We start from the raw sequence: 17,051 nt of genomic DNA, 5'->3' as shown, positions 1-17,051 counted from the left end.
GGCACAAGGTCTGGGTCACCCCGGAGACAGCATTTAGCCGCAAAATAATCACTGACTGTCTTACTCTAGACGGTGTTAGGAATATTACATGGCAGTTTTATGTGAAAACTTTGATGACCGAGATTGGCCATCCTGAGTTTTATTCGAGACCGGCCAGTATGGAAGTGATTGCTAGGAAATCACTGAAACAACTGGCTATGGATCACCTAGCTAAAAAAAGATGGTCCACAGAAAAATTTAAAAACTCAGTCTTGGGCCTTTCAGGAAATCACCACTAACCCTGGGCCCCAATTGTACCTTGTAAGTGACTTAACCTGCTACTCGAGAATGCTACTGTCACGGTTCAGGTTTGGAACTTTTTTTCGTATAATCACCTTTCCAACCTGTAATAACTGGTCGAGAGAACTGCCTACTTGCCCTTGTGATAACTTATCTCCCCAATCAAACTTACACTGTATTTTATTTTATAAATTTTATGTAGTTCCACGATTATTTTGAAACCTATCCTCAAAGCATGGGGCCACCGATCATGCAGAATAGCTTACGTTAGACTGCAACAGTTAGAAAATGACACTGTGGCTCATGCTATATCCAGCTTTTTAAAATTACAGGTTAAGTTTAGAAACTCTATGTAAAGAATTGTATTTTTGCACATATCAGTATTTTAGAAATTTTAAAAAAAACTGTTTTCATTAACTTGGAATTGCACCGATTCGTATAATTATTTTTCAAACGTATTGTACTTAATTGGCATTTTCGGACTGTATGTTTAAACTTGTATGCTTTTATGAATTCACTTTGAAATACGAATAAAGCTCTTTGAATTTGAATTTGACTCTGGTTAAAGATGCAGAAACTGGTCGACTAACTCTTAGTTCTAAAAAAACGACCATTGGACACGCCTGCACCTGCTCCTCATCCAAAGAAAAAGGACATTGCAAACTCTCCTTTAAGGATACCTTCTCCTCCTCCTCCAACTCATATCCCTTCACGACCTCTTCCCCTACCACATCACTCCCCTACACCTTCTCCTACTCCGTTAGCAGACGATGATAACAGGGATAAGACCTCTGATTACACAGGTGGTGGTGCAGACAGTGAGCCACCAGGTCATTCTAGTCCTCCTGGCCCACCTGACCCTTGGGATGATTATAGCACCCCAGATGTCCCCAACGTCCCACAAGACGACATATATCCCTCCAGGCCTTCCCCACCAGAGGACACTATGGGATTTAACCAACTAGTACATAGGGCTGCCCAATACTATGGGGTTGACCTACATACTGACCCAGTAGAAAAAGACTTCCTCCTCAATACCTTTGACAACGCGCAAAGGTCCACTTTGATTTTACCAATGCTTAAAGGTGTTATTAAGCACGCGCCAGAAGTCTTTAAAGACCCAGTTAGGGCTCAAATCATCAACCCCCGAATTGAGAAAAAATATAAGGCTGCCCCTTTCAGATCCAGCCTACATTAAAGGGCCTGCACCATTAGACTCCATTGTAGTCTCTAATGCACGCAAAAGAGCAAATTCACAAACATCAGGCGAGGCTCCCCCACCAGATAAAAAATCTAAGTTCCTTGACGCATGAGGTAGAAGAACAGCGTCACAGGCAGGAAACATTTGGCGTATTGCCAATACTCAAGCATTACTGGCAAGATTCGACAGAGCACATTATGATGAAATAGAGTCAATAATGCAGCATCTTCCAGATAAATACAAAAACAGGGCACAATGTCCTGCCCAATGACTTCCCTCCACCTCCCCCAACACATTCAACTCCAGTTGGGGGAAGATTACAACAATTCCTACCAGTCTGGACCAACATCACATCAGACAGGTGGATGCAACAAATAATTCAATCAGGTTACTGTCTCAAACTAACATCTACCCCCCAAACATACCACCCAAACAGCGTCCAAAGTCACAGGCAAGAGGTAACATCCCTCCTACAAAACAACGCAGTAGAACCAGTTCCATTGCATCAGCAAAACAGAGGAGTTTACTCCCTGTACTTTCTAATTCCACAAAAGGACGGATCTCTAAGGCCCATTCTCGACCTCAGACCACTGAACCTGTACATACAATCAGACTACTTCCATATGGTCACACTCCAGCAGGTTCTTCCTCTCCTTTTACAAAACGACTTCCCTGCCGCTATAGATCTCAAGGACGCATATTTCCACATTCCCATTCACACAGCTCACAGAAAGTACATCAGATTTGTACTAGACGATCAGCACTATAAATTTAAAGTACTCCCATTTGGGGTCACAACAGCACCAAGAGTGTTTACCAAGTGCCTTGCAGTAGTGCAGCGCACTTAAGAAGACAGCATATTCACGTCTTCCCATATCTCGATGACTGGCTCATAAAAGCCAGCTCATACAGTCAGTGTGTACAACACACTCACACCACCATCCAATTACTCCACTACTTGGGGTTCACAGTAAACCACACGAAGTCCCTCCTGCAACCGTCCGATGTACAATATCTAGGTGCCACAGTAAACACCTCCACAGCGCTAGCTTATCCTTCTGCTGCCAGGATAACAAATATGCAAGCGCTTCTAACCAAATTCCAACTGCAACACTCTCTTCCAGCTCGAGTGTTCATGCAACTCATCGGAATGATGGCCTCTTGCATATTCATAGTGCCTTATGCAAGACTACAGATGCGTCCTCTTCAAGAGTGCCTAGCTCGACAATGGAACCAGGCTCAGGGTCAATTAACAGACCTAGTGTTGGTAGACGGTCAAACGCACCGCTCTCTCCAATGGTGGAACACCAAAAACCTTTCCAAAGAGCGACCCTTCCTAGAGCCAGTTCCTCAGATAGTCATGACAGCTGACGCATCGCTCTCCGGCTGGGGAGCCCACCTACTGCAGCACACTATGCAATGAAGGTGGACACCGCAAAAAAAGTTACTCCACATCAACCACCTGGAGTTACTAGCCAATTTTCTTGCACTAAAAGCATTACAAAAGCACATATTGGGCAAAACTGTCTTAGTCCACACGGACAATATGACAGCCATGTACTACATAAACAAGGAGGGACACACTCTCTGCAACTCTCTCAGTTAGCGCAACAGATATGGAGATGGGCTATACCTCAGAACATCTTCCTTTTAGCCCAACATGTTCCAGGGGTACTAAACACCATGGCCGATCTGTTGAGCCGACAGACACAACAGATCCACGAGTGGGAACTTCGTCCACAAGTTCTTCACCTGTTCTTTCAAATGTGGGGACAACCTCATATAGACCTCTTCGCCACCCACGAAAACGCCAAATGCCCAAGCTTCGCCGCCAGGTATCCACACCCGCTGTCCAAAGGCAATGTGATATGGATGAACTGGTCCGGCAAATTTGCGTACGCTTTTTCCACCTCTCCCACTGCTTCCACTAGTGGTGCGCAAACTTCAGCAACATTCCCTCACTCTCATTCTAGTTGCTCCAACTTGGGCCAGACAACCGTGGTACACCACACTGCTCCAACTTTCTGTGGTACCACACCAAAAGCTATGCCTGTCTCCACTCTTCCTAACCCAGAACCATGGAGAGATCAGACACCCGGACTCAGCTCAGCTCAACCTAGCGATCTGGCTCCTGAAGTCCTAGAGTTCGCTTATCTTAACCTTCCTCCTGACTGTATGAACGTCATTAAAGAAGCTAGACGTCCCACCACTAGGGCATGTTATGCAGCCAAGTAGAAGCGTTTTGTAATATACTGCCATAACAACGACATCAATCCTCTAAATGTGTCTATTCAACACATCATAGGATACTTATTACACCTCCAAAGATGAAATCTAGCGTACACATCTATTAGACTGCATCTTGCTGCAATTGCAGCATACCTACAAAATATACAACATATATCACTCTTTAGAGTACCTGCCATAAAGGCTTTTATGGAGGGCCTCAAAAGAAGAATTCCTCCCAGAGCACCACCTTCACCTGTGTGGAATTTAAACATTGTTCTCACACGGTTAATGGGACCTCCATTTGAACCTTTACATAAATGTGAGTTGCAATTCTTAACCTGGAAAGTTGCTTTCCTAGTAGCTAATACTTATCTAAGAAGAGTTAGTGAGCTACAAGCATTAACCATTCAAGAATCTTTTCTGCAAATGCATCATAATAAGTTTGTTCTCCGTACCAATCCTAAATTCCTTCCAAAAGTCATTTCACCCTTCCATCTCAATCAATCTGTAGAGCTGCCAGTATTCTTTTCGCAGCCACAGACAGTCGCAGAAAGAGCTCTTCATACTTTAGATGTCAAAAGAGCATTGCTTTACTACATTGAAAGAACACAATCCTTTCGTAAAAGTACACAACTTTTTGTGTCTTTCTCATCAGCACACACAGGTAACCCCATATCAAAATCGGGGATAGCTAGGTGGATTGTCAAATGTATACAAATTTGCTACCACAAAGCTAAACGTACATTATCTATTCCTCCTAAAGCCCACTCTACTAGAAAGATAGGGGCTTCAATGGCATTTGTAAGGAACATTCCCCTAGATGACATATGCAAAGCAGCCACATGGTCTACACCGCACACATTTACAAAACACTATTGTGTAGATGTGCAAACCAAACAACAAGCTACAGTGGGCCAGGCTGTACTCAAAACACTGTTTCAAACTACTGCAACAGATACGGGTGGTCGCCGCTTAGAGTGGGTGCTGCTATACAATCTATGCACAGTGTGAAATCTGCAGCTCATATGCCTCGAACGGAAAATGCTACTTACCAGTATGTATCTGTTCTTGGCATGTAGAGCTGCAGAGTTACACACGCCCACCCGCCTCCCCGGCTACCTTTATCTGTTCCAGTATTATCTTAATTAGATACAGCTTACTTGAGCACCCTTCCTGTTTCTTATAAACTACATCATTTCCCTACTGGCGAAAAACAATCTAAGGATGGAGCCGATGCCCATGCGCACTATTGTCCAAAGGATGAGTCACCTATCCCGTGACTTCCAAAGACTTTTCAGGACAAAAACAACTGCCGACATCCGGGCCCAACACTAGGTGGCGATCTATGCGCAGTGTGTAACTCTACAACTCTAGATGCCAAGAACAGATGCATACTAGTAAGTAGCATTTTCCTTCTCCTCCTTGTGCCTTCCGTAAGATTTTGGCGCTGCCTCAGATTTACGATTTCTCATAAATCTGGGGCAGTGTCAAAAAGCCATGGATGTTGCTGTGAACAACCCCAGCAACACCCATGGAACATTCCTTCAACGCAGTAAACTGTGTTAAAGGGAACCATATTTATGAGGCAGCCTTAAGCCAAAATAAGTGGCTTAGTGCTGTCTCGTAAATATGGAGCAGGCTCCTGCACCAAAGAACATCACAAACAGTGACATTTTGGCAGCTCAAGGAGCCTCATTAATGAGGCTGTGTGTATGGGTATACTATGGGTAGCGCTATAAAAAAGGAAATGATTGTCAGAACTTAAAGAAAGCAAACGAGCCTACACAATTTGTAGAATCAGGAAAAGGTATTTAACCTTAAAACTGCACTACAAAGTAACCGGAACGTGAAGTTGGCAGCCTACTATTTTCAAATTTTACATTTTGCTGACCTAAATCTTAATGCATCTCGTCAGGACAACCCAGATCGAGGACGACTGAAACCCTATAGAAATGATGCCAACAAAAAGACTGCCCCAAAATATGCTCCTCTTAGAGGGTCAGGGTAAATAGCCGGCTCTGGAACAATGTGACCGCGGGAAGTGGCAGCTTGGGAGGTTGGCCCGCACTCTAGGTACCAGATGGGAGGCCTACGTGACAGGGGGCTTCAGCCTTCCGCTATTGTGTTCCAGGCCGATGAGAAAATCTTTCACATCAGCATCTGTTGAGGACGTCTGTGAAAGCAGTCGGTCACTCTTGACATAAACAGCTGGTTTATAATGAAAACGTGCAATATGTACTTCAGAGACCGGTAGCATGGGGGACCCAAGACCGCCTACGAAATGAAACGTTTGCTAGAGTAAATTACCTTAACTATATAGGAAATGGACTTCTTAAATGGTGCACGCTATAAGGTCACCTTTTATGGTCATGCGGCTGTTTTAGTGAACGGGAAATGTACTGCTCGAATTTTTTTAGATAAATAATAAGTTTAAAAATCAGCAAGTTCATGCCAAAAGTGTAAAGTTAAAGTAGTTTCTTGTGCAGCTGAATCCTATAGGGGTATGATTGGGCCGTTGAAGAGGCTGGGCGCTGTAAATGCCTTAAACCCGTTTTGTTTTAGCAGGTTTTAAACAGACCTGGTTCTGCTTCGGGTAGAAAATGACCTGCTGAGCAGTCCGCCTTTGAAAAATGTTGCGTGGCTCATGTGCGCTCAGTTCTGTAAGTTTATTAATTTACAAAACACAACGGCCTGCTGTTCGGAGAGATTTATCCTTGTATCGCTGTGTTTGGATTTGCTAGAACAGCGCGGCGCTCGTGCTCGGAAGGCTAATGGCGCCGAGAGAGGACTGATCCCCTTCACAGAAATAAATGATTCCTGCCGTGTTCAGTGACTCTGTGCGGCTCTGCCCACGGCTCAGTGAGTGCATCAATACTGGAGTCCTCCTCACATGCTGTACATACTGATGACACACTGCTGGTAGCATGATGGACTGAGCATCATGCTGGCAACGGTGCACCTGCAGGAAATGCGCAGACATGTATGTTTTCATTCCCGCGCTCCCTCCGTGGCTTCAGACCTTGCATCTCCGGCACCATGTGTTCTGACATAGTGCTACCAAGGTAGTTTTTTTTCCAGCGTGAAAATGCTATAATATATACAGTATGGATTTTTTTTTATTTAGCCACGGGTGCAATTTGGCAATGTCATTTTGAAAAAACGTGCCTGTCATGTCTTATGTGAGTTCTTGGTTGTGAAGGAGTGCCCATTTTGGAGTAGCGTTTTCTAAATGGTAAACGTCGCGTCTTTTAATGGTGACTGGCATGGGTTTTTGATTGCTGTTCATTTGTTTTCCCCGTAGGCTTTGAGGCAGCAGCAGAAAAGAAGAAATGGGGTCTCAATGATGGTAAACAAGACTGTTCCCCGGGTGGTGTTGACGCCTCTCAAGGTGTCTGACGAGCAGTCGGACTCTCCGTCAGGTAAGTTGCAAAGAGTAATTTTTTGACCTTTTCCCGCAGGACCGCACATAAGTGAGATCAGTGGCACTTAATATGTCGGGAAGTGATTTATGATTAGCGTCCACTTATATTTCTTATCCTACCTTAGTTTGAATCTGTGTAATTATAGCTACATGTATAGATGGATAGATTGTGTTTGTGTATATGTATGTATTGAGATAATGGGTCACCATAATATGGTCCTATATTGCCCTCGAGGGGTTCTGGTGACATAAAATGCAAGGCTAAAATCTGAGTGGTTTCTCAATGCCACCAGAACTCCGAGGTGGCAATATAGGACAATATAAAATGTTACCTGTTATGTATTTTGTATACTGCATGCTTATTTTAAAGTGGTTGTCTTAAAAAGGCTGTTTTCTTCACATTGCAGATAACAGTGGGCACTTATTGAAATTGCAATATTTAGGTTTGCTTTTTATGAATAAATTGTTAATAAAACAACAGGTAATGTTGATAGCCTGAGGATTTATGTGATTCTGTGGCATCAAGCGCCTACCACATATAGATTTACTGCATTTCCACTTTTATACCAGAAACATGTGCAGACTTCACACAATTTTTAGTTTCTTTGATGGATAATTCTAACTTATCTAAGTCATTGAAGTCTACCCCCTGCAGACTGTAACTGGGATAGGCCGTCACTAGAGCCATGGGCATCCGCAGAAATGTTTCCAGGGGGGGGGCAACATTTTAACTTCATCATCTTCTTTTGCTTCCCACGGAACACTGAACTCTGCTGCTGCTGCCCGGAGGCTCCATTGATTTCTTTCCTGCACCTGGTCTTTCTCTCCCCACGCCGCCGCAGTCTTCACCATCTCGGCGCGGCCGTGCAGAGGGTGGTGACACCAACTACCAGGGTGCATAGCGGCAGGGGACGCCGCAGCTGATTTCCGCGCCTGGAGGCGCTATAAAAACGAGGCCAGCCCCGGGGGAGCGGGTTCTTCTTTTGTCTCCCACGGAACACTGAACTCTGCTGCTGCTGCCCGGAGGCTCCATTGGTTTCTTTCCTCCACCTGGTCTTTCTCTCCCCACGCCGCCGCAGTCTTCACCATCTCGGCGCGGCCGTGCAGAGGGTGGTGACCCCAAATACCAGGGTGCATAGCGGCAGGGGACGCCGCAGCTGATTTCCGCGCCTGGAGGCGCTATAAAAACGAGGCCAGCCCCGGGGGAGCGGGTTCTTCTTTTGTCTCCCACGGAACACTGAACTCTGCTGCTGCTGCCCGGAGGCTCCATTGATTTCTTTCCTGCACCTGGTCTTTCTCTCCCCACGCCGCCGCAGTCTTCACCATCTCGGCGCGGCCGTGCAGAGGGTGGTGACACCAACTACCAGGGTGCATAGCGGCAGGGGACGCCGCAGCTGATTTCCGCGCCTGGAGGCGCTATAAAAACGAGGCCAGCCTCCGCGTCGCGGAACGCGCGCGGGCGTCCCCGGGAGAAGCCCGGGCAAAGGGCGGGCCGTTTTGTGGCCGTTCGGTGGCTGGAGGAGGCTGGGCTGGGCCCACTCCCTAAACATCGTAGGACTGTCACCACGTGATTCAGTAAGTGTGTCATCTCTTTTGATACTGAGCATCCCGTTTTGTGTCCTATGTGCACCCTTCAAAGCTCCTGTTTTTCTTATCGTCACTCATCACCAAGATTCACCTGGATAGTGATTATTTATGGGGCTTCCGTTCTGGTTATGCCTTAATAATATTTAACCAGCAGCGATTACCGTTGGAAGAGTAACTTATCTAGGGGTTGTGTACTAACAAAAGACTATCATCAGCAATAATGCCGGCCAATGCAGAAAAAACTGAAGCACTAGGAAATGCCAAGGGCACTTTGGATGACTACTTTAAGAAACCCCATATTGATACAGAAAGGGACTGCTCATTGGCAGAACGTAGGGCTGAGCGACGCCGCTCGGTTGAAGCTATTAAAAACAGACGTTCTGTTGATGTTCTAATACACTCTAACCCAGTAGGTCCAGGCTCTACATTAGTTAATGAGGACGAGTTAAGTACGCAGGGAATCCCTATGCTACTGCGAGTCTCGCCACCCCCAATGACACTTATTGATGACGTGGAACAAAACAGTTCCTCAACTATTAGTAATACTAATGTTATCTTGGATATTATACCTGATACTCCCCGTGTAGTGGTGGGGAATACGCAAAAGACACCAGGGAAACGGGAAGCCGTTAAAATCTTTGGCCCACCACCCAATAAGAGAAGGAGGAGAGGAGGTGTGCCTCAAAGAGCTAAGATCAGCCACACTGATTTTGGGAAGGGCAATAAGGCCCGTACTACAACTGCTCCCACTACAAAATCTAGACTACCACCGAGTCAGGTCAGGAGGCCATACACGAGGTTATACCGCTCACAGATAGCCCCACACTGACTGTATCTGGCACTAGTTTAACATCTACTAGGGATGGCACAGATGAGAAACAACTATCCGCAGTCTCCCTTGAAAAAATTGAACATCTATTCAAGTCATTTACCTCTCCTATATTGGAGAGGCTGAAGAGGATAGAACAGCGGCTAGGGGATTTAGAACACGCAATCACCACCAAAGCAGGTATTTCCAAAGCTCCATCTAACCAGCCCTTACTCCCCGAAGCCGTAGCTCCATCTCCTAGCCTTGTAGCCCAGAGGGATACAAATTCAGTTAGTAAAGCAGGGGCAGGCATACATGGTGGTGCGAAGTTGCAAAAAGTAGACCATTAACCCGCTCCACATATTCTTAAAGAACTACCGAAGAAGGCAACTACAGTCCATGGAGGAAATAAGTATGAGCATAGGGGGCGGGTAAACCCTGATAGATCAGGATTCACTAGGGACCGTCAAGTTGAATTACCACCGGACGCGTTCCCCTTTGTGGTTGTACTTACAGGCGTCCCTATTCTACAAGCGGGCAGGAGAGAAGGCTTTAGCCAATTAAAAAATAAAGCCATGCATTGGCTTAGCCAGTACAGACCGCTCCCATATAATATCAACGGCGACATCGTTCACGTACGCCGACTCTCCTGGCTGGGGAGTAGAGAGAAAGATATTGAGGGCGATCTCATTATCATAAATTTTAGAGATCCTGCCGCAGTTAATCACATCTTAAACTGGAATATAAGAACTAATGCTACAACCATTACTCCTTATGATCTAACTTATTTTTACCCAAGACCTCAGGTAACTTCCTTGATGTCTTTAGCCCCCCCCTCCCGTATATGGAATAACCTCCCTACAACATCTAACAATCAACTTCCTTGGCAGATTCCCTATCCTATGACCCAAAAAAATGCTTATGGGTGGAACAACATCCCATACAGGGGACAGAGAAATAACTACAGTGGATTAGATCACTCACAGGGAATCAGGGGAATGGACCATTTATTACCATTCATCCCTTTAGAGCATACTAATAGATTCGCAGCACTTTCAGGTCTGGATGACTGCGAATGACGGTCGGGGGTACTTTCAAACAGATTATCAACTCACAGGACCAAAGATAAACAATATAATGTTAGTGCTCAAAGCAATATTCCTGTTCCTGTACATATTACATCTGAGTTAGACCCCTGTCCTGTCATAGTCCCTTATCCCAAAATACAACCTACTGGGGTGAAAGTGCTGGTAACCCCCCAGTTACAAAATCTGTCTGGGATTATTCCCCTTGAAACAATGGATATAATGAAACCACCTTTTGAGATGTCCACGATTGTAATAGCCCCAGCTGGGACTACACTCTGTGATATAACTGAACCAACTCCCTTGATATCCAGGGAAGTAACATCCCCAATAACCACGGAAGTTCCTGGTAGCATAATATCATGGAACATAGCTGGTCTGGCCCCAAAAATTAACGATACAGACTGGCGGTCAGTAACTATGTCCCATTCAATTATAGCTCTCCAGGAAACATGGGCTAAGGAAGAATCCCATTTGCTGGGCTTTAAAACGTTTTTTACGCCAGCAATTCCCACCAAAATGGGTAGACACAAGGGAGGGTTGGCTATGTATTTGTCTATCTGTTCAGGTCCCACGGTTTTAGGGAGTTTCTTGGATTCTCCTTTTTTCCAGATCTTAAGGGTATCCTGGGGAGCTTTGGAAAATCTAGCCATTATTAATTTCTACAATAACATCCCAAGATCACAACTGGAAATTACAATTAAGAAATTGTCAAGTACCCTTAAGTCTGTTACGGATAGCTGCCCAGGCGACATGGCCCTCTTGTGGGTCGGGGACTTTAATTGTCCATTGTGCCCTAAGAGCTCACAGGGAGTGTGTGGCTGGGAAGATGAATCCATAGGACCAATAAGCCATTTTGCCCACACAACATTAGGAGATTTACTTAATAACTTAATGGTGGATCACTCCATGGCATTCATTAATGAGGTTTGCTCTGAGCCAAAACTATTTGCACCTACATTTAACGCAAGGGGGGCACGATCAATTATTGATTTTACTTTACTATCTTCTCGTTATGCCTCACTGGTTAATGCCTGGGAGACAATTACAAGTGGCATTAGTGATCACTATCCCATTTCAGTTACCTTTAAACTAAATCTGGATACGCAGTCACTTAATATTCAACGTAACTACGTTTTTAATCCTATTTTTGGCCAGCGTAACGGATTCTGCATTAAATGGGAGAAGGTAATACCAGAGAGCTTCCAACAAAACTTAGTAAATATCTTCCAAAAAGAAATTACTAAGTGTTTGACATTAGAAGAGAATGATGAACAAGTCTTGAACTCTTTTAACAAAATTTGTTGTGTAATTAAGCACCTTCTGACCAGAGACTTTCATAACACAGTTAAGAAAATACCAGGGTGGTTCGATCCAAACTGCTCTAGGGCACTGCGGGAACTCAAAAATGCTTTGCATACTACCCCATTAGATAGAGTTCAGGTTCAAGGGGCTAGGCGTAAGTACCGTGCCGCCTTGATTAGAAGGAAGAAAGACCTAAAAGCTGAAGCCTGGGAAGCCCTCCACACAGCAGCAATACAAAAAGACTCTGCTGCCTTTTGGAAGGCTGTGAATGCTCCTTTTTATGAAGAAAGTCAAGGTCCTCGTTTAGATAACGCTATCACGGCCAGGGAATGGGTATCCCACTTCCAGGCCCTGTATAGCAATAAGGCTCTGCCTATAACAGCTTGTGAAATATCACCAGAAGAAGTGGACTCACCGTTTCCTCTAGACATCCAATTTGAACTAGAGGAAGTATACAAGGCCCTAAGGGAGAGCTCAGCCTCGAAAGCACCAGGCCCCGACTCTGTCCCGATTGATGTTTTTAAAATGTACCCAGATTTGTGGGCCCCTCTACTCTCCAGAGTTCTGAATTGTATGACAAAAAGAGGTTTTATCCCAACCTGGAAGGAGGCTATCTTAGTCCCGATATACAAGAAGGGGGACAGGAATTATCCTGCCTGCTACCGTCCCATCTCCTTGTTAGATGGTTTTATGAAGCTGGCAGGCAGGGTCATTCTTGCTCGCATCCAAGACTGGGTTGAGGGTCAGAATGTGTTGTCTCCTTTTCAGTATGGGTTCAGAGGACGGCGGGGGACAATTGAGCAAGGGCTAAATCTTTCACCAATTATCTCTAAATATATCCATGCAAGGAAAACAAATCTGTATGTGACCTATGTGGACCTCAGCTCTGCTTTTGACTGCGTTTTGCACGACAGTCTTTGGCAGACGCTGAGGGACATTGGGCTGGATAATAAAATAATTGTATATATCAGAGAACTCTATGTGGAGGCAGGTGCCCGAGTTAGATATGGTCAGAGGGGGGAATGTACAGACCTTTTTAAGATTAGCAGAGGGGTAAGGCAGGGCTGCATCCTGGCCCCCCTGCTTTTTAACTTATATATTAATGGAGTGGGTTCTTGCCTAACACACCAGTACTATGATTACCCCGTAATCCAGGGCAAGCCCATTCCTATTTTACTCTATGCTGACGATGCGGCCATTCTTTCACAGACTAAAGTTGGACTCCAGAAAGCCGTACACAGCTTCACCAATTTTATGAACGATAGAGGGTTATATGTAAACGTCTCGAAGACGTTTACTATGTCGTGTGGCCCAAAAAAACATAGACAACCATGCCCAATTGTTCTGAATAATAGGAAGGTGGAGTTAGCCGACATCTTCTGCTATCTGGGGATCCATTTCGATAGACAAGGCACCTGGAAGCCGGCCGTGAAAGCACGGGCTGTGGCTTTTAACAGAGCAGTCGGGGCTCTCATGAATTTTGCGAAAAAAATGGGAAATAGGCCAGTAATGGAGCTCCTCCGAATATTCAAATCGAAATGTGTGGCCATTGGGACCTATGGGGCTGGTATCTGGGGCTGGCAGCAATTGGAGGAGATCCAGCGAATTGAGAACAGGTTCCTCCGATTCATAACTGCTATGCCAAGGAGCACCACGATATATGTATTACATGGCGAAGTGGCTCTCAATTTTATCATGGATACCATAAAACTTGACCCAGTTTTACTTTGGCACAATGGTTGGACCAATTTTGCCACAGAATTGAATAGACTTATTATAAAGGACTGCTTGAACTGTGACGGATGGAAAAACATCAAATGGCTTATCTATGTTAAGAACTTTGTAGCCGAGATTGGTCATCCTGAATACTTTACGGACCCAGCCTCATTGGAAACTCTCTCGCGATCTACGTTGAAAAAGACATTGCTGGAACACCTGGAAACACAAAGGTGGAAGGGCGTAAGGTCAAAAAAATCGGTCATGAGCCACGATGAAGTAACATCTCAGAGGGGTCTACAGTTGTATCTTGCATTAGAACACCCCCTATATCACCGCAGGCTCCTGACTTACTTCCGCCTGGAAACTTTATAGACTCATATCATTCACAACCTGCAATGAATGGGCGAGGGGAAAAAAGCTGTGTCCTTGTGATGACAAATCATTTCAATCAAATATACATTGCACTTTGTTCTGCACTTTATATAGCCATCCACGACGACAAATTTTAAAGCCTCTATTACTAACTTGGGGCCTAAGGAATTCAAGAGAAGCTTATAATAAACTTAGGTCCTTAGATGAGTGCATCACTATTAGTACAGTGAGCCTTTTTCTGAACACTATTTTAAGAGTGAGAAAGTCTATTGTCATGGGATAATAAGAGTCAGTGAAATGTTTCTTTTATAATCATATTTTATCTTAACTGTCTGTACTGTTTTTAGCCTTTTTTTACTCTTTTAAAAGAAGTCAAACCGTAGTAATGTTTAAATTAGAATGAAATATATGACATTTTAAAACTGTGATTTGTATTTGTATACTTTTATGAATTGTTACTTCAATTCGAATAAAGTTTATTTGACTTTGACTGAACTTAAGATTCCTTTAGTTGTGAATTTCCTCAGGCAGCACACTGGTTCTAGAAAACTCAAAAGCAGTGTGCATGTGCTCCGTTGTATAATTATTTATAATCCAAAGAGAGGGGCTCGTTATTACCCGCAGGGAAATCGAGCACCAAAATACTGTTAAAGTAAAGAAAAATATTTTCCCTGTGGGAGACCACAGGGAAAATATTTTTCTTTACTCCGTTGTATAATGCCATGCAACTCTGTGTTGATGCCATGTCCCTCTGGAGGTGACAAATTGAGCCACGTATAATTGCCACCAATGGGCACTATAGTCGGTTCTTTACTATATGCACCTTCAGCCATGGATCCAGAGCACTGCTGCTTCCTTTGCTGTGAGAAGATATTTTCTTCCTAAAATTTGTTATATATGTATATGTATAGGAAGTTACTGAAAATGTTCTGTGACCTCCTATGCGTGTGTTTGCGGAGGGGACATTTGTGCTTTGAGGGGTAAACTTACCAGGGTTGTACCCCGTGGTGTCCAGGGGATACTACCTATCCTGGACCGACAGGATCATCTACTTTTGTGATTATCACTGCTGCAGTTTGCACCAATATTTTACTTATTTTGCTTCTAACATTGACGCGATTGGGACGTATTGAGGGACCAGATCGGGGATCAGTATAGCTCCGCTTTTGTGGGATTCCATTAATTGGCCGAATGCAAGATGTGGCATTGGTACATATTTGTATTTCTTGACTATATGCATCACAATTTCCGTATTTGGATCCTGGCTTCACTTTCATTTGATGCGCTGCAGTGACAGACCGTCCACCCATTACAGTTTGCCAACATTCCCTATTTTTGCCTTGAAAAGGTCTGAGTACAAACGAAACGTGTCGGCTAATCGTGTGCTGGGAATTTTAATTTTTGGACTCTAATAAAAGACACAAGAAATCTCTATTGATCTGATTGGATTATTTTGAACTTATGGGTTCTTCTTCATCGTCTTCATTTTGCAGAGACTAAACTACAGTATGGGATTAGTTTGACTTCTGACCAGCACTGTTTTTTGTCAATTAATTCAAGTCGAAAGGATGTGCTGTAATAGCTTCGTTTGCTGCATTTAGTTAGATGCATGTTATAGCTTTAATGTGCAGTATGCACCTCCAGGTAGTAGGTGTTTGAAGCTGATTTAGCACCCGGTTGCCAATATAGCAACACATACATTTGTCACACAAATCACTGATACTTTCAATACAGTTATAACTTTGGATGTGCGGTTATTTCCCTGATAGGGAACACCACTACCTTTTTTGTTATTAATATAACGCCTAACCTAACTGGGCTAGGATCAACAACAAGCTCTGTATGAAGCTTTGGATTGCAATTGGCCATTTCAGCAGCAGTTTCAATGGCTTGTTTGATTTTCTTGAAATTTCTCTCACTTTCTTGTGACCACTTAAATGAAACATTTTTCTTCATTAACTCTCGTAAAGGAGCATTTGTGGTAGGGAAGTCTTGTATGTATCTTGAACAGTAACTCACCATACCAAGAAATTAACTTACCATAGAAACATCTTGAGTGTGATCAGCATATGACAGGGCTTGTATTTGGGCAGGGTCAGGTGTCATACCCCCATCTGAAAAGATATGGCCAAAGAACTTTAGCTTTGTCTTGTGAAACTCACACTTGTCTTCATTCAAAGTCAGACCTGCATCAGTCAGTACACAACATACCTGGGTGAGAGCTTTATCATACTCTTTCAGTGTAACACAAAAAATCAATGTCATTATTATAATTGAGTACATTCACAACAGGCTGTATGAAACGTCGAATGATGAAAAGTTCTACAGCCAAAGACACACTAAAATTGACTCTTATATCGATACAGACTGGCATGTGTAGAAAAGGTTGTAATATACCTGCATTTTTTTCCGAGTTCCAACTGATGATAACCTTTATTTACGTCAAGGCGAGAGAAGACCTTTGCACCATTTAATTGTGTTATCATGTCAGCAGCACTGGATATCATTCTCGTTCAATTGCCTATTTTGCTTGACACATAACAACACATATGCATACAGCTTTTTCACTGTCCTTTTTGGGCACTACCACAATGCAAGAAACCCATGGTGTCAGACCGAAGGCTCAATAATGTCATGCTTAAGTAACCATTCAAGTTCTTTTTCAACCACTTCTTGTAAATGAAAAGCAACTTGTGTAGGTCTTCGAGCAACAGGATGGACATCTTCATTAATATGTAACTTTGCTTTCATAGACTTATGCTTTCCTAAACCATGAACCAACGAAGGAAATGGAATTACTATTTCATGGTAAGCATTCAGGTTGTAATTCACAGAAATCAGTCCCATATCAGCGGCGTTACTGAAACTGAGCAGACTGGCACTTACTGCTGTACCTGGAAGCACTTGGATGGGTGCTTGCACCTTCCTTTTCGTGTGTTTAAGTGTCAAGACAAATGAACCATGACTTTTTTTTTGTGCCGATGCAGCCCATGTGTACACCTTGGGAAGCAATGGCATAAGTCTGAGCAATGGAGATAATTCATT

At 43.9% G+C, this 17,051-nt stretch overlaps 1 protein-coding gene across 1 annotated transcript in view; it reads left to right on the top strand.

Moving 5' to 3' along the window:
• The window catches only part of ASXL3 (ASXL transcriptional regulator 3), a 259,194-nt gene that overhangs the window by 181,193 nt on the left and 60,950 nt on the right, over positions 1-17,051 (top strand). The window contains exon 7 of the mRNA XM_078687356.1: positions 7,011-7,128. Coding sequence (XP_078543482.1) covers positions 7,011-7,128 — 118 coding nt within the window. The remainder of the gene's footprint in view (positions 1-7,010; positions 7,129-17,051) is intronic.

The sequence above is a fragment of the Lissotriton helveticus genome, chromosome 4_1, assembly GCF_964261635.1.
Source record: "Lissotriton helveticus chromosome 4_1, aLisHel1.1, whole genome shotgun sequence".
Taxonomy (NCBI): domain Eukaryota; kingdom Metazoa; phylum Chordata; class Amphibia; order Caudata; family Salamandridae; genus Lissotriton; species Lissotriton helveticus.
Note: the sequence above shows the minus strand (reverse complement) of the source record. Positions and strands in the feature narration are given on the sequence as shown.